We start from the raw sequence: 24,772 nt of genomic DNA, 5'->3' as shown, positions 1-24,772 counted from the left end.
AGGCAGCTGTGCCATCGAGCGTGTCACATAGCGCTCAGATATCAGTGGGCCTCACACAATCCACAAGTGTCCAGTGTCCAAAAGTGTACGCAGAGATTCAAAATCTCCATTATCCTCTCGTCACTTTGGTCACAGGCAGCTGTGCCATCGAGCGTGTCACATAGCGCTCAGATATCAGTGGGCCTCACACAATCTACAAGTGTCCAGTGTCCAAAAGTGTACGCAGAGATTCAAAATCTCCATTATCCTCTCGTCACTTTGGTCACAGGCAGCTGTGCCATCGAGCGTGTCACATAGCGCTCAGATATCAGTGGGCCTCACACAATCCACAAGTGTCCAGTGTCCAAAAGTGTACGCAGAGATTCAAAATCTCCATTATCCTCTCGTCACTTTGGTCACAGGCAGCTGTGCCATCGAGCGTGTCACATAGCGCTCAGATATCAGTGGGCCTCACACAATCTACAAGTGTCCAGTGTCCAAAAGTGTACGCAGAGATTCAAAATCTCCATTATCCTCTCGTCACTTTGGTCACAGGCAGCTGTGCCATCGAGCGTGTCACATAGCGCTCAGATATCAGTGGGCCTCACACAATCCACAAGTGTCCAGTGTCCAAAAGTGTATGCAGAGATTCAAAATCTCCATTATCCTCTCGTCACTTTGGTCACAGGCAGCTGTGCCATCGAGCGTGTCACATAGCGCTCAGATATCAGTGGGCCTCACACAATCTACAAGTGTCCAGTGTCCAAAAGTGTACGCAGAGATTCAAAATCTCCATTATCCTCTCGTCACTTTGGTCACAGGCAGCTGTGCCATCGAGCGTGTCACATAGCGCTCAGATATCAGTGGGCCTCACACAATCCACAAGTGTCCAGTGTCCAAAAGTGTACGCAGAGATTCAAAATCTCCATTATCCTCTCGTCACTTTGGTCACAGGCAGCTGTGCCATCGAGTGTGTCACATAGCGCTCAGATATCAGTGGGCCTCACACAATCCACAAGTGTCCAGTGTCCAAAAGTGTACGCAGAGATTCAAAATCTCCATTATCTTCTCGTCACTTTGGTCACAGGCAGCTGTGCCATCGAGCGTGTCACATAGCGCTCAGATATCAGTGGGCCTCACACAATCCACAAGTGTCCAGTGTCCAAAAGTGTACGCAGAGATTCAAAATCTCCATTATCCTCTCGTCACTTTGGTCACAGGCAGCTGTGCCATCGAGTGTGTCACATAGTGCTCAGATATCAGTGGGCCTCACACAATCCAAAAGTGTCCAGTGTCCAAAAGTGTACGCAGAGATTCAAAATCTCCATTATCCTCTCGTCACTTTGGTCACAGGCAGCTGTGCCATCGAGCGTGTCACATAGCGCTCAGATATCAGTGGGCCTCACACAATCCAAAAGTGTCCACTGTCCACAAGTGTGTGCAGAAATTCTAAATCTCCCCTGTCCTATAGACACCTTGTACCTTGTTTTACATTACTATATAGTTTGTTGGATTTTGTCTACATTTCTACCAAAAATGAGGAAGGCTGGTGGAAGAGGCCGTGGAATTGGGCGGGGGTTGGCAGCTGGTAATGATGGTGTTGGTGGTGGATCTGATGGTAGTGGCAAGAGCAAAATAGGACCGAATGCAGGAGGTGCTGACCCTGCGTCATCGTCTGGCTACATAAGGCCTCGAACGCTTAGTTTTCTAGGAGTTGGCAAACCGCTTTTAAAGGCAGAGCATCAGGAAAAAGTTTTGTCTTACATTGCTGACTCAGCCTCCAGCTCTATTGCCTCCTCTTCTTCAGTTGTAAAAAGTAAAAGCACTGAGTCGTCATTGGAGGCTCATGTTCATGAACCACACCTTTCCTTGTGTCCTTCACCCCAACCAAGATTGAAGGATGACGCAGGCCATACTACTGATTACTCCATGGAGCTGTTTTCACATACCATGCCTGGATTATCAAGTCAAATGGTGAATTACCCAGGCCAAGATGAATCTGACATGGAGTGCACTGATGCACAGCCGCTGATGGATGATTCTGCTGGTACATTCACTCAGAGCACTGCATTGTCCTCGCAGTGTACAGAGCCAGATTTTGACCCTGATGAGACTCAGGTGCCCCTTCCTGCACACTATACCACCATACACGGTGACACAGAGAAAGGTGCACATGACATAGAAGAGGAGGTGATGGATGACCCAGTTGTTGACCCAGATTGGCATCCATTGGGGGAAGAGGGTGCTGCTTCCAATAGCTCAGATGAGGAGCATCCACAGCAGACATCGACATCGCAACAGCTGTTATCTGGCAGGCCCGGAGCACTCCAAAGACAGGTTCCAAACATCAAAAGAGTTGCTGGACAGCTTGTCCAGAGGGTCAAAAGATCACCGCGTGCTAGGCCGCAAAATGTCTGCCAAAGTAGGAAGAGTGCAGTGTGGCACTTTTTTGAACAAAATCCTCATGATCAGGCCAAGGTTATCTGTAAGAAGTGCGCAAAGACCTTTAGCCGAGGGAAAAATCTGAAAAATTTGAATACCAGTTGCATGCTTAGACATTTAACCAGCATGCACTTGCAAGCGTGGACACAACACCAAACCTCAAGTGCCACATGTGCAACTGATCACAACGAAGGTAGTCAGCAATGCTACATTGTTTCCCCCACTGTAAGCCCACCGGTTAGCACAGCAGCAAATGTTGAGGTGTCATTGCAAGGCCACAGCAGTCAGGGAATCCCACTGTTATATCAACGAAAGACTGATTCTAGGCCATCAGAAAGAACACCAACTCCATCACCATCATCAACCCTCTCTCAGTCCGCCCTGTCCACCGCTACTTCCACCATATGCAGCTCTCAAGTCCAGCTCACCCTCCCAGACACTATGAGTAGGTCAAGAAAGTACTCAGTCTCTTATCCGCGTACACTGGGTTTGAACGCCCACATTGCCAAACTAATCTCGTTTGAGATGATGCCCTTTCGGTTATTGGAAAGCACAGCTTTCCGCGAACTCATGGCCTATGCAGTACCACGCTATGACCTACCCAGTCGCCACTTCTTCTCTCGCAAAGCCATCCCAGCCCTCCACCATCATGTGAAAGACCGCATTGTCCATGCACTCAAGCAGTCAGTGAGCGGAAAGGTGCACCTCACAACTGATGCATGGTCCAGTCGGCATGGCCAGGGCCATTACGTGTCCATCACTGCGCACTGGGTTAATGTGGTGGATGCAGGGTCCACAGGGGACAGCGGTGGTGGGACAGTGCTGCCTAGCCCACGGTATAGGAAACAGTTGGCTGTAGGCGTTCGACCCTCCTCCTCCTCCTCCTCCAGAAGCGAAAGCTCGTCCACAGAGCGCAGTCGTACGAGCACTCCATCTGCAGCTGCCACTGTTGCACACGATGTGTCCCCCTATCGAGCAGCTAGTGGAAAGCGTCAGCAGGCTGTGTTGCAAATGATGTGTTTGGGCGACAGACACACCGCCGAGGTGCTGGCCGAGTACTTGAAGCGACAAACTGAGTCATGGCTGGGCAGTGTACATCTTGAGGCAGGCAAGGTAGTTAGTGATAACGGCCGTAATTTTGTGGCAGCCATAGCCCTTTCAAAACTCAGCCACATACCTTGCTTGGCTCACACCTTGAACCTGGTGGTGCAGTGCTTCCTCAAAAATTATCCGGAGTTAACAGCCCTGCTCCAGAAGGTGCGAAGACTGTGCGCGCACATCCGCCGGTCGCCTGTACACTCCGTTCGTATGCAGAAGCTGCAGCGATTGCTCCACCTTCCCAACCACCGCCTCATTATCGACATTGCAACAAGGTGGAACTCCACCCTGCACATGGTGGAGCGGCTGTGCGAGCAGAGGCAGGCCATAATGCATTTGTGGGAGGATACACGGCCAGGCACTTTGAGAGCAGACATGGAGTTGACAGGCGTGCAGTGGTCGAAGCTGAAAGACCTTTGTAAAGTCCTTCAGTGTTTTGAGGAATGCACACGGCTGGTAAGCGCAGACGACGCCATCCTAAGCATGAGCATCCCACTTATGCGTCTGCTCATGCAAACTTTGACGCACCTTAAGGAGCAGGCGTCTGCAGCCAATGTTGATGAGGAGGAAGAGGAGGAGGGAATCCTTGATGACATTCAGCCATTGTCTGCTCAGGGACCTCTCCTGGACGAGGTGGAGGAAGAAGAGGAGGAGGAGGAGGAGGATGATGGGGATGATTACTTAGGGGAGGAGGATGCATCTCGTGGGGCAAGTGAAAATGTTGACGTGGCAAGGTCTGGTACAGGGTTTGTGCGTGACTGGAGGGATGTGGATTTGCCAGAAAGTGCTCCTCCACCCAGCACTCGCAGTGCATCATTGACACCGGGAACATTGGCCCACATGTCAGATTATGCCTTGCGGATCCTAAAAAGGGACCCCCGCATTGCCAAAATGATGAACGATGACGACTACTGGTTGGCCAGCATCCTGGATCCACGCTATAAAGGCAAATTACAAAACATCATGCCACAGGAGAACCTTGACCTAATATTGGCTAATAAACAAGCAACTCTGGTAAATCGGTTGCTTGAGGCATTCCCAGCACACAGCAGCGGTGATGGTTCTCACACGAGCCGTACGGGCCGGGGGCAGCTTGGCAGAGGTGTTCGTGGTGCACACAGCAGAAGTGGCATTGGAGACAGGGGTTTCATGACAATGTTGTGGACTGATTTTTCAAATACCGCTCACACAACTGGTAATACTGCATCGATGGAAAGTGACAGGAGACAGCAGTTGTCAACTATGGTTACAAACTACTTTTCCTCCCATATCGATGTTCTCCCACACAGGTCATTCCCCTTTGACTATTGGGCCGCTAAACTGGACACCTGGCCAGAATTGGCCCAATATGCCTTACAGGAGCTCGCTTGCCCAGCTGCAAGTGTGCTATCGGAAAGAGTCTTCAGTGCAGCTGGATCAATCCTGACAGAAAAAAGGACCCGTCTGTCAACCCAAAATGTGGATGATCTAACCTTCATTAAAATGAACCACGCATGGGTTTCCAAGGATTTTGTCCCACCTTCCCCTGATGACAGATAGGGTGACAGAAAAATGGCTTGCTTTGGTCCACCTCTTCCTGGTACTTCACCTATTTCGCCTTTTGCATCAGCTGAATGTCCAACATCAACATATGCCACTTTCTAAAACTCCCTAACTGTGCTGCCTCCCCTCCATGGCCGGGGTAACCACCTAGCGCACGACACCGTGCGAGTGCCGTTGCCCTGGACAGGTGGGTAGGCCGACTCTTGGGCGCGGGCACTGGCACAGGGTCCCTCATAGTGCAATCAAGTGTCTCTGACGGTGGTGGTGCACACCCGCCGTCAGACACACCGCTGTACTATTAGGGGCCCAGTGCCAGTACCCACGCCCAAGAGTGGGCCCCCCTTTCTTCGGCAGGGCCCCAGCATTTGCAATCTTTACCTCTCCATGCTCCTCCGCTGTGTAATCTGGGCCGTCAAATCCATACTGTGCCTGATACCGTCTGAGCCTGCCTCCTGAGACATATATTTTTAATGTGTACGCTATCCATACATGTTATCCAGGGATACGGTACCCTTTCTAACCTTTGTGCAATCACGTGCAATCCATACTGGGCCTAACACCGTCTGAGCCTGCCTCATGCTGTATAGACATATATTTTGAATGTGTACGCTATCCATACATGTTATCCGGGGATACGGTACCCTTTCTAACCTTTGTGCAATCACGTGCAATCCATACTGGGCCTAACACCGTCTGAGCCTGCCTCATTCTGTATAGACATATATTTTGAATGTGTACGCTATCCATACATGTTATCCAGGGATACGGTACCCTTTCTAACCTTTGTGCAATGATGTGCAATCCATACTGGGCCTAACACCGTCTGAGCCTGCCTCATGCTGTATAGACATATATTTTGAATGTGTACGCTATCCATACATGTTACCCGGGGATACGGTACCCTTTCTAACCTTTGTGCAATCACGTGCAATCCATACTGGGCCTAACACCATCTGAGCCTGCCTCATGCTGTATAGACATATATTTTGAATGTGTACGCTATCCATACATGTTATCCGGGGATACGGTACCCTTTCTAACCTTTGTGCAATGACGTGCAATCCATACTGGGCCTAACACCGTCTGAGCCTGCCTCATGCTGTATAGACATATATTTTGAATGTGTACGCTATCCATACATGTTATCCAGGGATACGGTACCCTTTCTAACCTTTGTGCAATCACGTGCAATCCATACTGGGCCTAACACCGTCTGAGCCTGCCTCATGCTGTATAGACATATATTTTGAATGTGTACGCTATCCATACATGTTATCCAGGGATACGGTACCCTTTCTAACCTTTGTGCAATGACGTGCAATCCATACTGGGCCTAACACCGTCTGAGCCTGCCTCATGCTGTATAGACATATATTTTGAATGTGTACGCTATCCATACATGTTATCCAGGGATACGGTACCCTTTCTAACCTTTGTGCAATCACGTGCAATCCATACTGGGCCTAACACCGTCTGAGCCTGCCTCATGCTGTATAGACATATATTTTGAATGTGTACGCTATCCATACATGTTATCCGGGGATACGGTACCCTTTCTAACCTTTGTGCAATCACGTGCAATCCATACTGGGCCTAACACCGTCTGAGCCTGCCTCATGCTGTATAGACATATATTTTGAATGTGTACGCTATCCATACATGTTATCCAGGGATACGCTACCCTTTCTAACCTTTGTGCAATGACGTGCAATCCATACTGGGCCTAACACCGTCTGAGCCTGCCTCATGCTGTATAGACATATATTTTGAATGTGTACGCTATCCATACATGTTATCCGGGGATACGGTACCCTTTCTAACCTTTGTGCAATCACGTGCAATCCATACTGGGCCTAACACCGTCTGAGCCTGCCTCATTCTGTATAGACATATATTTTGAATGTGTACGCTATCCATACATGTTATCCAGGGATACGGTACCCTTTCTAACCTTTGTGCAATGATGTGCAATCCATACTGGGCCTAACACCGTCTGAGCCTGCCTCATGCTGTATAGACATATATTTTGAATGTGTACGCTATCCATACATGTTACCCGGGGATACGGTACCCTTTCTAACCTTTGTGCAATCACGTGCAATCCATACTGGGCCTAACACCATCTGAGCCTGCCTCATGCTGTATAGACATATATTTTGAATGTGTACGCTATCCATACATGTTATCCGGGGATACGGTACCCTTTCTAACCTTTGTGCAATGACGTGCAATCCATACTGGGCCTAACACCGTCTGAGCCTGCCTCATGCTGTATAGACATATATTTTGAATGTGTACGCTATCCATACATGTTATCCAGGGATACGGTACCCTTTCTAACCTTTGTGCAATCACGTGCAATCCATACTGGGCCTAACACCGTCTGAGCCTGCCTCATGCTGTATAGACATATATTTTGAATGTGTACGCTATCCATACATGTTATCCAGGGATACGGTACCCTTTCTAACCTTTGTGCAATGACGTGCAATCCATACTGGGCCTAACACCGTCTGAGCCTGCCTCATGCTGTATAGACATATATTTTGAATGTGTACGCTATCCATACATGTTATCCAGGGATACGGTACCCTTTCTAACCTTTGTGCAATCACGTGCAATCCATACTGGGCCTAACACCGTCTGAGCCTGCCTCATGCTGTATAGACATATATTTTGAATGTGTACGCTATCCATACATGTTATCCGGGGATACGGTACCCTTTCTAACCTTTGTGCAATCACGTGCAATCCATACTGGGCCTAACACCGTCTGAGCCTGCCTCATGCTGTATAGACATATATTTTGAATGTGTACGCTATCCATACATGTTATCCAGGGATACGCTACCCTTTCTAACCTTTGTGCAATGACGTGCAATCCATACTGGGCCTAACACTGTCTGAGCCTGCCTCATGCTGTATAGACATATATTTTGAATGTGTACGCTATCCATACATGTTATCCGGGGATACGGTACCCTTTCTAACCTTTGTGCAATCACTTGCAATCCATACTGGGCCTAACACCGTCTGAGCCTGCCTCATGCTGTATAGACATATATTTTGAATGTGTACGCTATCTATACATGTTATCCGGGGATACGGTACCCTTTCTAACCTTTGTGCAATGACGTGCAATCCATACTGGGCCTAACACCGTCTGAGCCTGCCTCATGCTGTATAGACATATATTTTGAATGTGTACGCTATCCATACATGTTCTCCAGGGATACGGTACCCTTTCTAACCTTTGTGCAATCACGTGCAATCCATACTGGGCCTAACACCGTCTGAGCCTGCCTCATGCTGTATAGACATATATTTTGAATGTGTACGCTATCCATACATGTTATCCAGGGATACGGTACCCTTTCTAACCTTTGTGCAATCACGTGCAATCCATACTGGGCCAAACACCGTCTGAGCCTGCCTCATGCTGTATAGACATATATTTTGAATGTGTACGCTATCCATACATGTTATCCAGGGATACCGTACCCTTTCTAACCTTTGTGCAATGACGTGCAATCCATACTGGGCCTAACACCGTCTGAGCCTGCCTCATGCTGTATAGACATATATTTTGAATGTGTACGCTATCCATACATGTTATCCAGGGATACGGTACCCTTTCTAACCTTTGTGCAATCACGTGCAATCCATACTGGGCGTGAGAACGGCTGGCGAGCTGTTAAGCAAGCTACAGCACCTGTCCAGACAAGTACAGGGATTCCCTAGCGAGGAGACTTATTTGATTGTTTTCAATGTTGGGACAGCAATTTTTGGGGAGCACTATACTCTGGAGAATGATAGATGGGGCCCACCATACACTGGAACATTCCAAAGGTGGACATCAGACACTGGAGCAGCATTTACAGGGCCCATTATACACTAGAGCATTAGAAATGGGGCCCATTGTGTTTGGAGCATTATTTGGGCCCATAAGACAGTGGAGCTTCATCCATGGGGACCAACATATACTGTAGCATTATGTGGAGCTCATCATATACTGTTTCAAACATTATATGGGACCAATGATTCTGTATGGAGAAATAGATGGGCCTCGTCATGAGATGTAAAAAGTGAGGTATTTTTCATTGTACTATACCGCTATTTATCTGCCGTATCGGAGCATGATGAGTTGTGGTATGTGTTAAAGGGGCGCTCTTTCGCCCAGGGCACATGAAAACCTGCAGCCAGCCCTCCCCCCCACAACTTTAGCCAAATAACCCCCATTTTTCAGTGCGTAACTTATATTATGAAGTTAATTAAGGTTGACAAGCTTAAGTAAGAAGAATTGATGCTTTTGGCATTCAAATGGGCACTGTAGGTGTGTTTCCTGTCCTCCTCTCACTGCCGACTTTTATTCCCCATTGACTTACATTGGGTTTCGTGTTTCGAGACGACCCCGACTTTTCCCTATAATCGGACGATCTTGCTCGACCCGACTTTTGGAAAAGTCGGGTTTCACGAAACGAAACGCGACCCTAAAAAACCAAAAGTCGCTCAACTCTAGTCATTACAAACAGAGTGATCTATTTCAAGTGTTAATTTCTGTTAATGTTGATGATTATGACTTACAGCCAAAGAAAACTCAAAAGTCTCCCAAAAAGTATAAAAACAATGCACTTAAATGTAACAAGTCAATTCTTCTTTCCCATTGTCCATTCACTGTAGGCAATGTAATTAGAGTGGATTTACACATGTGATACAATGTTTCTTTAAATTTCCGAAGAGTTTCCAGGAGTTGGTGTTGGTAGGATTATGCAAATGCAATTGTTTGCAAACTTCTCAGTAGGGTTAATACTGCAAATTCATGGGCACTACAGTTAAGCTGATTGATGTGATCATCATCATTCATTCAGTCCAGATCGCATCTTCTGATTGTCACCACTAGGCAGGCATTTTCCATTCTGATGAGCCTCGAGTTGGCTCTGGGCAAGCATGCTTAAAGTCCTGACATAATGGCATGTGCCATGGTTTTACGAGTGCAGCGTCATAACCATCCCGGTCCTGGACCTCATCAGAGTCAGACCTGGATTCCTAGCCTATTGTTAAGAGGCAGGAATTCAGTACTCACTGCAGTGATCAGAAGATGTGATGAGGGCCAGATGGGTGAATGTGAAGACCGGAGAGGCCAAATAGATGAGATGTAAGGTTAGTATAAGTTTGTTTTTTATTTTTTAATACTTTGCTGGCTACCTAAGGTTCAGCTAAATGATGAGCAGTGCCATTTTTCTGAATCCACGTGGAAACAAATAATGAAAAAATCTGCATTTTGGCAAATATGTTTAATTTTTTAATACAAATAGAATTCAATTCCACTTGAATATATTTGTTCATCTGTAAGGGTACTGTCACACTAAGCGATGCACCAGCGATCCCAACAACGATATGGATCGCTGCTGCATCACTAAGTAGTCACTGGTGAGCTGCCACAAAGGCATATCTCACCAGCGACATAGCAGCGGTCGGGGGTCGCTACTTACCTCTCAGACGCGGCGATCCTGATGTCCTCCTGCCCGCGTCCACACGTCGCTCGTCGGCGCCACAGGAAGCCCAGCAGGAAGCTGACAACAAGAAACGGCCCAGGCTGTTCTCGTGCGATCAGCGATAACCAGCGGGGGAGCCGGTCAGAGGTAAGTATCACACATAGTGATATTGCTAGCAATATCGCTATAACGTCACAAAACCAGTGACTTTATAGCGATATTGCTAGTGATATCGCTTAATGTGACAGGCCCTTAATGGGTGCAATCTTCAATAAGGGCAAAAAATAACCCATTTTTTATTACGTATGTGGATCAGAAATGGCCGTCTTTAATCAGGGTATTATGCACATGAGTGCATAGCCACCCCTCTGGGTGAACAGACCAGACCATCAACCAACTGTTTTCTTGTTTATTGGTTTATTACTAATTACATTGCATTTATAAAGATACATGAGACACTATCAGTATCTTACCTGTCATGCAACTGCACTAGAAGGCAGTGTAACAAGGGTGGTCTTTTATTGGCAGTTTCTAGCCCTCTTCACATCACATCGGTACAGGCATTATTGATTTTGTTTTATATAGTATGCATTTTATTCACCATTTGTATAGAGAACCCCAATTCCAAAATTTTTGGAATGATGTGTAGAATGTGTAAGGCTGGTTTCACATTTGCGTATGGAGGAGCTGCGAAGGGATGTGGACTTCCTCCGTGAAGTTCCGCCCACAGCTGCACCTCCGCCGGTCAGCTCCTCTGTCAGCATGCGGCCTGCGTACCCTATCATTAGCATTGGGTACATAGGCCATGCGGATGTATGCGGATGCCTCCGCATGCGTCATTTTGATGGTGCGGCGACCGCACCAAAATGCAACACGTTGCGTTAGGCACAGGTCACCGCACTGTCAAAAGAACGCATACATCTGCATGGCCTGCATACCCAATGATAAATATAGGGTACGCATGCCGCATGCCAACAGAGGTGGAGCTGACCGGAGGAGATGCGGCCATGGGCGGAGCTTCATGAAGGAAGTCTGCATCCCTCCGCAGCGCCTCCATATGCAAATGTGAAACCAGCCTTAGAAAACAATAATGAAATGATTTGGGAATCTCACATAGCTATATTTTATTCACAATGGAACATAAACACATATCAAAAATTAAAAGTTAGACATTCTTCCATTTCATTTCACAAAATTGAAATCATTTAGAAATTGATGACAGCAACACATTTAAAAAAGTTGTGACATGGTTAACAAAAAGCTGGATAAGTTATTGGTCCTAATGAAAAACAGAGGGAGTGTGAATTTCCAAACAAGTCAAATGGTAGTGCATAAAAAGAGTATTTGTAAGTTTCCCACAAGTAGAGATGGTTAGAGGTTCACCAATCTGTGAACAACTACGTCTAAACATTGTTGAACAATTTCAAAAAAGTGTTCCTAATATATAATACCAAAGCTTTATACATCTCACTATGTACTGTACCTAATGTCATTAAAATATTCAGAGATTCTGGAGAAATCCATGTGCACAAGATACAATGACGATGGTCAATATTGGATACTTGTGACCCATGGGCCATCAGGTGGCATTGCATTAAAACCAGGCATGAATCAGTCATCCTAATTGCTGCAGGGGCTCAGTTAAATATTTGCCATGCAAAAAAAGAAGTCAATGATAAACACAATATAGAAACGCTTAGGTCTTTTCAGGTCCATTTAAAATGGACTGAGGCAAAATAAAAAACTATTATGTGGTCAGATTAATCCAAATGTCAGCTTCTTTGTTGAAACCATGTTCCCTTCAAGAGGAGAGGAACAATCCAGATTGTTATGAGCACACAGTTCATAAGGGTACCGTTACACTTAGCGATGCACCAGCGATCCAGACAACGATATGGATCGCTGCTGCATCACTAAATGGTCGCTAGTGAGCTGCCACACAGGCAGATCTCACCAGCGACATAGCAGGGGTCGGGGGTCGCTACTTACCTGTCAGACGCGGCGATCCTGATGTCCTCCTGCCCGCGTTCTCGCATCGCTCGTCGGCACCACAGGAAGCCCAGCAGGAAGCAGACGACGAGAAATGATCCAGGACCTTCTCACGCGATCAGCGATAACCAGCGGGGGAGCTGTCGGAGGTAAGTATCAGACAAAGTGATATCGCTAGCAATATCGCTATAACGTCACAAAAACCAGTGACGTTACAGCGATATTGCTAGTGATATCGCTATGTGTAACGGGGGCTTAAGCCTGCATCTCTGATATCTTGAAATTGCTTTAGTGCCTATGGCATTTGCCACTTACACATGCTGAAGGGCACTATCAATTTAAACATTATACAGAGGTTTTAGAACAACATATGCCCCCATCCAGACAATGTCTACTTTAGGGAAGGCCTTGCATATTTCAGCAAGGCAATACTAAACCACATACTACATCCATCACAAAAGCATGGCTTCAGAAAAGAAGACATCGAATGATGAATTGGTCACCTGCAGTCCAATTCTTTCAACAATAGAAAACACCAATACAACACCAACACAAATAGATAACATTTGGCATATAAAGATACAAAACATCCATCAAACCACTCCCAGGACTGTTGAGCAGCCAAAATCCTACATCAGGTAAGAATAGACAAATATTTATTTTCGGAAACTCCAGAAATTGGACTCCTCACTTCCCAGACTGTTGTAAAAAGAAGAGGGGATGCTACACAATGGTAGACATGGCTCTGTCCCAACTTTTTTGAGAGGAGTTGCTGCCATCAATTTCTTATTGTGTTAGTTTTTCAAATAAAATGGACAAATGTCTTTCACCTTCTCATTTGTGTTCTATGTTGTGAATAAAATATGTCTATAAATGATTTACAGATCATCGTATTCCTTTTTCTTTACATTTTACAAACCATCCCAACTTTTTTGGAGACAGAGAGATGCTCCAGCTCCAAATTTTTGGTCACCATTGATTTCTAAGGGGTTTGTGTTCAGATTTACGTAGGGGTACAGTTCTGGTACCCAAACCGAACTTTGGACTAAAGTTCGGCTGAACTTGACAAACCCGATCTTCCACGGGTCGGCTTATCCCTCTTTATGATATAATACTGTGACAGACACACAACACTGGAAATAAAGCCTTATAGCACCTAACCATTAATATTTAATGGGATTTAATTGACTTTAATATTTTTTGGAGCTTAATACAACTGTTGTACGTAAAACTTGTTCTTGAAATATAAGAATTATATTTAACTCCATGTAGATTTGCAGACCAGAGGTTTTGCAATTAATTTAGAAAGAAGGAAGTATTGCAAGTATATGAAAAACAAAAACACACAACAAAAATTTTGCTAGGCCGTCAGCTTCACAGTGAACCAAAATGTTTATTCTTCTTGTTTTGGTAATAAAAGTTTGTTACTACAGGCATTACCTTCATTCCCCATCTTTTCATATATGACCCCCAGAGTCATAGTCAATAACAAAGATGATTTATTTTCAATGTGAATTTTAATATAAAATTCTGATGTTTCTCATGTCAGTAGAATAATACTCAGCAAACTAGTGTGAATATTATATTAATAATATGGCCAGAATGTCCATGGATTGGTTTGCACTTCAAAGATATTTTTTATGCTAGAAGTTAGCAAGGTTCATCCTTTCTCAGCAGCTGTACACAGAAAGTGAGAGGTAAAAATGCAATGCATACAATAAATTTTAATCACCGCTTCCCTTACATTTGCATTGCCTGCATTTTCCCTAATAAATTGTAATGTATTCTAGTATTTGGAAAAGAAAAGAACAAAAAGTAGCTTCACAGGCATGGAGGAACTAAAATATATAGAAAAAGCGCATACATGTAACAAACTCCATGTACTTCACTACTTTATGTTAATCCAGAATGTAAAAAAGTTGTTCAATACTATCTGTAAATAGGTTTTCTGGCAAATGATGAACATTTTATTTAATTGTTCAACAACAACTGGATGTGTGAAAATAATGTTCCAAAATAAATATTACAGCATGGGATCACAGCTGATTCTTGCCATTAGGTAAAACATTCCCCTGCCTGTTTAAAAACTAACAGGTAAAAGTTCTATTTCACAGAAAGAATCAGCTTCAATCTCATGCTGTCCAGTCTATTATTCCAAAACCTATTGCTTAAAATGTACTTTGCTCGTGGGACAACCCCTTTAACAATAGCTATGTACAAATATAGTATAACTGAGCTTGCTAATTTGGAAAATGTACAGCTTTCGGGGGCATTTGATAAGACTATAAATAAATTACTGCGTTACTTTAAATCGAATCTGTCAGCAGTTATTTTTATGTATATGAAGCTGTTTTGACATGAGTTTGAAGAGCTATTGTAGCTTTGATGCCTCTGTCACTCCAGCTCTATTCACTGCCCAGAACTGCCTCCTCCTACTTGACTCATGGCTCCTTTAATAATCACAAAAGAAAATCAGCAGAGCTCGATGCTGACAAAAATTAAGTGCGTTTTTTATTTAAAAAAGTGCGAACTGCAGTGGATAGACAGTTCACCCATCAGCCAACGCCATTTTGCGTGAACATACTTTTTCTCATGGCTCCATTCCATTGTTTGGAGCTGAGTACCATTACATTTGTGCTGGACATCTGATCTAGGAATTCTATGTGGATCATTCAGCGGATTTTTATGGACCTCCAATTGAATTAATGGTCATGTTTCTGAAGTATTCCTAAAGTGGGGAGCTTGCAGTGTCGGTGAGGAATTTTTCTCCTTTATTTGATGGCTGCTTTGCCTTAAGTCACCCAGTATAGAGGTTGTCAGTCGAACAGGAGTTGTGGGTACACTGGGAGGGTAATAGCCTACAGAAATAGAGACTTCCGATCTATAGCCTCATTTGCTTATCAATTCAAACTCTGATTTCTCAGCAATGAAGGAACTTAAAAGAGCTACACGAATATATAAATATCTTGGAACTTTAAATCCTGCTGACACATTCCCTTCCAAGGAGTTGTTCTCTTTCAATAAAATGGCTCTACTGGCTGAAGTTTACTATAAAGAACAAACAAACCGCACATTATTAAGCCACCAGTAAGTCTCCTCTGCGGTTCTCAATGTCTGGCATTGGCTGTACAGCTGAAATAATGACGATAGCTCAGCAGCCAATCATTGAGCTCAGTTTCTCTGAGTAGGGTGTTCCGTCAACACGAGAACACCCCACTAGAACCGCTGGGCTCAATGATTGTCTGCCACACATAAAACATTTTTTTCCTCTTGATGTTTTCTAAGACTTATAGATACCGAAAGTATTTATAGTACCCTATGTGTGACTGACAATGATGTGCAAGAGAAGCAGTTAAATAATAACTTCACTTTGCTATGTGTTCTTAGTGAATAGAGATTAAAGGAGTTGTTCACTACTTGGATAACTTCTTCTTATTCCCCATGTTTGGCCTCGTTAATATAAAAAAAGCTTATACTCATCTCCGGTGCAGGCACGGTTCCAGTGGTGTTGGCACTCGCTCTCCCAGGTCTCACTTCAGACATTTAAGCAATTAACATGATTTGAGCGGCGAGCCAAGATACAAGATAAGTGTGTGGACACATCAGTGGTGCATGATCTCTTAAAGGGAATCTGTCACCCCTTTTTTGAGATATCATATAATGATATCATTCAATTGTGTGTCACATAAGGATTCTCTTAGTACTTTTGCTTCCCCCTGACCCTGCACCTTTCATGCATAAATACCTTTTTTATATTGGTTCAGATGTATGTTAACTGCCACGGTCCGGTCCGATGGGCGGGGCTTATTCAACTGCTCCCCCTCCCTGTCTTGCTCTACACAAGAAGAAATGTGTAGAGCAAGACAGGGAGGGGGGAACAGGTGAATTAGCCCCGCCCAGCGGACCGGACAGCGGCAGTTTACATACATGTGAACCGATATAAAAAAGGTATTTATGCATGAAAGGTGCAGGGTCAGGGGGAAGCAAAAGTACTAAGAGAATCCTTATGTGACACACAATTGAATGATATCATTATATGATATCTCAAAAAAGGGGTGACAGATTCCCTTTAAGCTCAGGGTAAGACATAACATTGGTGCAACCTGTGCAGCTACACAGGGGCCTAAGAGGTAAGAGGCTCATTTCCACCTCCAAAGCAGGTGGAATTGTACATTAGGATGAGCTATTGAACTACAAAGGGCCTATATATTGTCCTTGCACGAGGGCCTTCTTTTGTCTGTGTCCACCAGTGCATTAGCATATCAGAATGATGAACAATTTCAGGCAAATGTTGCCACAGACTTGGACAGTAAAGGTACAATTTTTATTAGGGCTATGTCATGACTGGGCAAAACCAGAAAAGTAGGTTGGATTTTAAGTCACCGGTTGAATGAAATAAGAAGGTTTGTTAATTAGCAGTGAAACTGCAAAACCATTTTAACCACTGTACCAAGGTGAGAATTACAGATTCTGTGTCAGAGAATGTGACCATATGTACTTAACTAAATGTAGTACACTGTGCTGTACACATAGATTCCGCTATCATTGGATCTAAAGTGTTTGGGAACTCTGCTGCATTGCATTGTTATGATTAAGACCATTGAGAGCCCTCGTGTAGCAATGCTCCACATACACCCATTTAGCGCCTTCTTAAGAATTATGCATCTAAGATCATTTGTTTGAGCTTATGGCATAGATGATTTTATTTTTTTCTTCTTATAGGCTTTCAAGAGGGAGGTAAAATCCAAGGAACCTGTTATCATGAGTGCACTTGATACTGTGCGTATATTTCTGGCAGAACATCCCTTTGACGGCCTGGAGAAACTGTACCATGAGCCGAGAGGTAATTGAATTGAACACAGCCTTGTAATCACATATTGATGAAAGGATCATGATGTCTTAGAATTTCATGAATTTTTACAGCAGCCATCTCTTTAAATGTAAAATGATAGCTTAAAAACCACCAGGTACATGCATGAGTATGGAGCTCATCTCCTTAAATTGAACTTGCTGTCTGTCAGCTCGTGTTTTTTCCCAGCTGCGTGTTCATCATTTTAATGTCTGTTTTGGTCAAGATCTAAAATGAGCTAGTATTGTCCCCGAGCAATGCATGAAAATACGAGGACTGACCTTTGCTCTAAATGGCCCCACAAAAACCCCGGTCTCTCTCTGCACTGTTATATGGAGTAGAAGATTTAGTGAGACAATGCTTGAGCTAAAATTTATGGCTCATGCTTTCCTCAAAGGCAGTATATATTTCATTTTCAGATTTAGTGAACGTCCTTTCAGGTTAAAATAAGTCTTCAATTAGAATCTCTATTTTGTAATAACTTTTGAATATGAGAAAATATTCATAACATGTAGAGAAATATAGACAAAGCCATTATTTAAAAAAGCTGATTTCCTTTAAAGTATTCTCTGCTTTGGCTGCATTTGTATACTACCACAATAACCCATCTGTCTGTCAGCAGGTCCATGGCATACTTACAGTAAGATCAATTTCAAGGATGCATGAGAGAAATTAGCAGTGCCATCACAGTGATCATATTCACTTATTCAGGATTACCCCTGCCCCCATCCCGTAAACAGTGTCAGTATTTTTATGCTTTGCTCATGTAGAGCTATTATATTCTAAAGAACTTTACAGACATCATCATCGCTGTCCCCGATGGGGCTCACAATCTAAGTTCCCTATCAGTATGTCTTTGGAATGTTGAAGGAAGCCGGATTACCCAGATAAAACCCACACAAACAAGGGGAGAACATACAAACTCCTCGCAGATGTTGTCTTTAGTGGGATATGAACCCAGGACCCCAGCGCTGCATAAACATTGCCAATAAAATGCTTTCATCTTAATTTTCGCATTTCTACTAGAGTGCCCAAATAAATAGCAACAACCAATTTCCTCCAATAAACCCTAGAAACTTCAGCTTCTCCGACTTCTGACCAAGATGGTAAATTCATTGCTGAAAATCTGTTCTATTTTTATTTTCTTTCAGAGAAATGCCAATCTAATTCTGAATTTAAAAGGGGTATACCCATCTCCAAGATCCTATCCCAATACATAGTAAGTGTATTAATAATAATAATAATAATAATAATAATATAAGCTAATACCTCCAATTAGCTATGTAGTATAGTTCTTCTGATTTGCTGTGGCTTTTCAAGTGCAGGGCATGGCAGTAACTTAGGTATCCATGGTTATGACCACTCATATAGTGACAGATAGTGCGTTGCTAGTGGTTGTAATAAACATGGATACCTAAGCTATTGCAATGACCTGCACATGGGGTAAGCAACATAGCGAATCAGAACTATACTATGTTTCTAATTGAAGTTATTTGCTATTATTATTATTATTATTATACCTCCTACATATTTGGCTATGAACTTGAAGATTGGAATACCCACTTAATAGTTATGTCTGACAGTCTAGTTGCTGGGAATACAGCAAAAATTACAGTCTTTCAGTGAAGTTGCCAGATAGTGTGGTCCTAGCAACCAGACTATACACATTAAGCAATATATAATGTCTATGGGGTCTCCTTTCACTCCCCCACAGATTTTGTTGGGGACAAAAGGACAAGGTGCTTGGAATTCAATCTCTCGATCCTTTTGTTCGCTAGGAGGATAAGCCATTGCCGAATTACTCTGGCAGCATTTCTTTCAGTGAGATCAGAGGAAGGTTTAGCACAGCCAAGTATTTCTGTATGGGAGCAATTTGGGCTAGCTGTCAATTCAGGGGTGGACATATCCTTGGTGCAACCTGTGTGGCCGCACAGGGGCCCACAGGAAATGTGCATTATGATGAGCTACTGGACTGTAGTCCGTATTCTGTCCGTGTCAGCCAGTCAACTTAATGATCTTCTGCCAATTGCTATCCAATGTGTAAGGCCAGTTTTAAGGGGGCTATCCTGGGAACATGAAACAATATTTCCATGTTTTGCAAATAGAAATTGTTTTAATTTACTAATAAAATGTAGCTATAAAGCTCCTTTGTTCCAACGCTGCCGCAAGAGAAAAGGGGACTGGCATAGTAAAGGTCTGAAATTTGGACATCATTGCAAATTTCATAAATAAAGGGGTTACAGCACAAATTAAAAAAATAAATCCACATTATTAGCACTCTTTTATTTACTACCTTGCAATTTTATTTTTTCTCTTCCTGTGGACGGGCAGCACTTTGGATTTTTTTTTACTTTTTATTATCTCCTCCTTTAGTCATAGATAATATGTTGTGGGAATAGATAGCTCAGCTGGGATCTTTGCTTTGGCACAAGCGTGTGGCTATGGAGTCACTACAGCAGACTAGCAAGTTCCACAGGGATATGGACAAGGCATATTTATTGTGCACACTTGTTATTCAATGTTACACATGCCAAACATGAAATGAAACATCTAAAGCCGTCTGGCCACTAACTAACAATAGCAGGCTAACTACAAAATAAACCTATATAACAGCAAAGAAGTCCATGTAATCTTACTGTGTCAGCTCCCAGCTCAGCAGACGAGATAGACTGAGAGATCCCAGCTCCTCCTGATTATATCAGCTGGACCAGTCAGGAAACCAAAACCTGGATTGAATAAGTGGAGTGGGAACTACCAGTCCTTTCCATGCTGATCACTAAGGAAACCAGGACTGGATTACAGTGAAATAAACTGGCTTCCTCATCAGTACAGGGAGACGTATGAAATGAAACAGGGAGAAATATACCTGTTTTCTAGTACCTCTCCCCTTGGCACCTCACAATGTGCATAATGAATGCATTAAATATTGCTGTCCCTTCTGGTTTTCTACACTGTTCTGGTTCTCTTGATTACACAGTAAATTCAAGTAGATGGGTACATCTTGAATAAAAACTCACAAGAACATCATGGATTTTTTTAGCACATTTATTTTTAAATTTGCTATAGAATAATTATACTAATACCTACTAGACAATTATTGTACTTTATAGGGTTAATCCTGCTCTGCTCACTTCTCCATTGAGAGGTGGACAGGGTAGGTGTCATGGCTCAGGACGAGATTTCCTTCTCCGTCCTGGGCTTGTGGGGGTTTACTCTGCATGGCCTCCCTTTGGTTTGGGGAGGAATATTTTAACCTGCTCTGGTGCTGCCTCTTTGTCAGTGATACTTCCGCTCTCGGCTAAGCAGCTGACCTGAGTGACTCTATTGTATACCTCTTGTTCCTCTGTGTGCTTACTGTGTATGATTCAGCTTGTCCCCCATTTTGTGTCTGCTTTGTGATTCTGTACTTCTGATAGTTCTCCAGTTCTGACCTTTGACTAAGTTCTCTGACTTCCCTCCTGTCGCGGACCCCAACAGGTCATGTTTTCAGGATTTCCTTAGTATTTCACAGGGGACAGAAGTAGCATCAGGAATTCTCTCACATGTGTAACACTATGGAAATCCTGAAAACATGACCTGTTGGGGTCCGCGAGGACTGGAGTTTGGGAACCAGTGGTCTAGAGTTTATAGTTCCAGTGCAGTTAAGAGTGTGAACTCTGATTCCAATCTCTGAGATACTTTCATAGATTGGGACCAGAGATGAGTTGATCTCTTCAAATTAAAATTCAACATCTTCACTGAATTTTCCCCCAAAATTCCATTTGCAGCAAATAAATTTGAGCAAATCTCAAGAGAGGGAGAGAGATTTCAATATGACATGTATATTCTGCTTACCCAGTGGAATCCAGAAATGGAAATCGACTGCAGTACAAATTGCCAGTTATGTGCCCATCAGTGCTCAACTAGGAATTCTGATCTCTGAGTGACCACTAATACACAAGTTATGATAATCTGATAGCTATCGTAGGGAAATATGAGGAAGCCCATGTGACCATGCATAGTGTGGAAGTGTGGGAAATGGTGCTGGGTATGGGATTTTTTGTTTTGTTCTTTTTTTCGAATGAGATCTAAAAGTGTTTGAATTCCTGTGAAGCCATGAATTTGGGGAAATTCGTCTTGACCCCCCTGTGGATCAAAGCTTTATTTGTAGTTAGAACCAATAAGCCCACTCCTCAGGGAAGAAAAATTAAACCATATGCACATCCATTATATCTACATATTTTAGATGTTTTTTACTTCATTCGATTCAGTTTACATATGAAAACAACATGAACAAAAGTGTCAAGTCGTTCTCAGTGCCTATCTTAGATTTCTGCAGGATGAAAAAGGTAAGGCCTGTTCACATACTTCTGCCAACAAGATGTAATTAATTGTTGACGCCAATGACTTCCAGAAAAAAAAGACGTAAATGTGCAACACAGTGTTGGCAGGTGTTTAACAGCAATATGCCAGTATCTCAGAACGTTCTCTAGCATATGTTCAGAAACTTTGTGACTTCATGCAATATGAATTGCTTCACGCGGTGATAAGCACCCATCCATTATGTATCCATTATGTCACAAACAATAATTAACAACATGCCAGTCTGCTTTGTCTGTGTGTGGTCTGTGGCTAGCAAAATTAAAGATAATTTCCAGTGCTTCATCATAAAAGGTTAGAATGCCTCAATAGGGGTCAAAATATCTGCATAATAATATTAAGGTAAAATTACAGTAAATCAAAAGATTTCTACTGAATAGTTACAAAAATAGAATTTAAACATTGCTTTTTGGGGAAAAAAAAGCCTGTGCAACTCAAAGGAAACATTGTTTTTCGCAGAATTTCCTTTATTATAGAGGAAAAAGAACATTCATGGAAGTAACTGACTCACAAATTCTAAAGAATCGAATATGAGGTCCATCTAATCTTGATTCAATTTGTAATATGTTCATAATCTTCATAGGGAACTGATACAGAGCTCCAAACCCCAAAATTCATACAGTCAAAATTACATGATCCTGCCCACTTGCATCAACAATTAGATAGTTGTTCTTAGTTGAGTGTATGCATTAAGCTAAGTCCTTGTAAAGTGGTGGGTGCAGATAGACAAACTTATGTCATTAAACTGTATGGCTCTGAGCCATGAAAGCAATTACTGGCATAAATAAAATCTCAATTTTTTTGTGCAACACGGAGTTGCGATAAAATTTTATGACTTTTTGGCATTTTCAGTTTTACCCAACTCTGGCAAAATGGGTGAAGCTTGGGCGAGATGGGGGCATGATGTCGCATGTAGCAATTATAGTGGAACACTCAGGAACCTCTTGGCTTGAGACAAATGTGTCAATTGAACAAGAGTACGATTAACAAGTCTGTATTACACAAACAAACATAGGTGCAGCACGTGAGCAACAGTTCAAGAAAACACAGCAAACAGGGAGATGCAAAAAGTAGTTCATATGCGGTATTGCTGCAATCAGAGTCTCTTGGGAGAGTCACAAGCTGGGGAATGCTGATAAGAAGACATCAATCACATCAGGGCTGGCAGTCTCTGAATAAGTCCCAAAAGCAGTGCAGAGCTGCGAGTCTCTTAGGAAGTCCAGAACAGTCAAATATACTGCCACTTCACACAAACAAGATTAGCTGAAGCAGGCCGAGCTTATGTGTCCTAAGCAGGCAGGCTGAGGCAGATTCAGAGAAACACAGACACACAGCTTGAAGCATGAGCACCACTGAGAGCTGGGAAGGTTTGCTGGAGGAGCTGAACCAGATTCTCTGGAGAGGATCAGTCTCTTGCAACACAGAGCCAGGAATTCAGGCAGAATACACAAGCATGGACTGAAAGGCAGACTAGGGTTATATAGACAGAGAAGGCGAATCACATGAGCAAGAGTGAAGCAGCAGACGCCATCTTGGAAAAGGGCTATAAATCACAAAAGATGAACAGGGAATCCAGAGTTCTGACACCACAGCTCATCTACAACAAACTATTACATCCTTAACTTGTAAGGTGCGCCTGATTGATTACAAAGAGTGTGCCTATTAATGAATCAGGAGTGACTATCTCCAACACATCTTTCATCAAGACAGACGTGAACATCACCAGTCATGATGAATTGGGGCCTATGTCTTTAATCGGGATTTGAGAAAATCATAAAGAAAAATAAGAAATACAGCATAGACTAAAATTAAAGACATTGTCCAATACTTTATCATTGATGACATATTCTTAGGACAGGTCATCAATTTCTGATCAGTTGGGGTCCGACATCCAGCACTCCCGCCAATCAGCTGTACTTGGTGTTAGCCCCAGACCACAAGTGCTCAATTGCAGAGCTGCTCCATCTTCTTATAGTGGCTGTGGCTGGGTACGGTACATTCGACTTCTATTAATTTGAATAGGAGACGGATGTACAGTACTCAGCCATGGCCACTATCAGAAGACAGAGCAGTTCTGCAATTGAGCACTTCCGGCCATCAGCCACTGCCAATACAGAGAACAGCTGATTGGAGTGGGTGCCGGTTGTTGGACCCTGACCAATGAGACATCGATGACCTAGGCTAGGTCATCAGTGATAAAGTAGTGGATAACCGCTCTAAGGTTAAACCAGTATGTTTTAGAGTATTTGAGGTGAACCCAAGACCATAAACGAAAAACAAAAAATTAGTAGAAGAGTGCTTCACTGGAAAAGCCCTATGAATTAATAAACCATTATATGCAATACTCTTACTAGGAAACCTAATTTAATTGATACAGGTTAGCACATACACTTAGTAGCTTCCAGATATCTAAAACTTGTAGTAGGTCAAAGTTGCATTTTTATAATCCAAAATGACATTATTACATTTTACAATATCATGGCTGTTACTTACAGTCCTTATATTATACGAAATCTTTCATCTCTTCTTTTTAATTCAGTCCGTTTGATACAGTCTGTATGAATTCTCTGTTAAATTTGTTATTCCCTTGATGGAGATTTGTGGTTGGAAATGCATTGTAAAATGGTAATTGTAAATTACTTTTCATCCTAAAAAAAAATGTTTCATTTTCCAGAGCATCATGGAGAAGAACAGACCAAGAATGTCAGCAGGATCCTGCAGAAGCAGGCTGATGATGTAAGGACTGAGTGGGACAAGTTGAACATTCGTTCAGTTGAGTGGCACAAAAAATTAGATGATGTACTTATAAGACTTCAGGAGCTCCAGGATGCAATGGACGAACTGGACCATAAACTACGTCAAGCAGAGGCCATGAAAGGGTCCTGGCAGCCAGTGGGAGATTTGCTGATTGACTCACTACAAGATCATATAGGAAAAATAAAGGTCAGTTCTAAGAAAAGTTCACTACAACAAATATTGGATTTCTATTTCAGGTGATCAGTTACCAAGGAATAGGCAA

At 43.1% G+C, this 24,772-nt stretch overlaps 1 protein-coding gene across 8 annotated transcripts in view; it reads left to right on the top strand.

Annotated features, from left to right (window-relative positions):
- The window catches only part of DMD (dystrophin), a 3,834,938-nt gene that overhangs the window by 3,048,711 nt on the left and 761,455 nt on the right, over positions 1–24,772 (top strand). For all 8 annotated transcript variants that reach the window (XM_073550686.1, XM_073550687.1, XM_073550688.1 and 5 more), the window contains 2 exons: positions 17,268–17,388; positions 24,428–24,696. In XM_073550686.1, coding sequence (XP_073406787.1) covers positions 17,268–17,388; positions 24,428–24,696 — 390 coding nt within the window. The remainder of the gene's footprint in view (positions 1–17,267; positions 17,389–24,427; positions 24,697–24,772) is intronic.

The sequence above is a fragment of the Dendrobates tinctorius genome, unplaced genomic scaffold (genome assembly GCF_039654945.1).
Source record: "Dendrobates tinctorius isolate UK_male_01 unplaced genomic scaffold, ASM3965494v1 ptg000166l, whole genome shotgun sequence".
NCBI classification, from domain to species: domain Eukaryota; kingdom Metazoa; phylum Chordata; class Amphibia; order Anura; family Dendrobatidae; genus Dendrobates; species Dendrobates tinctorius.
The sequence above is the reverse complement of the archived record's forward strand: the minus strand, read 5'-3'. Positions and strand labels throughout refer to the sequence as shown.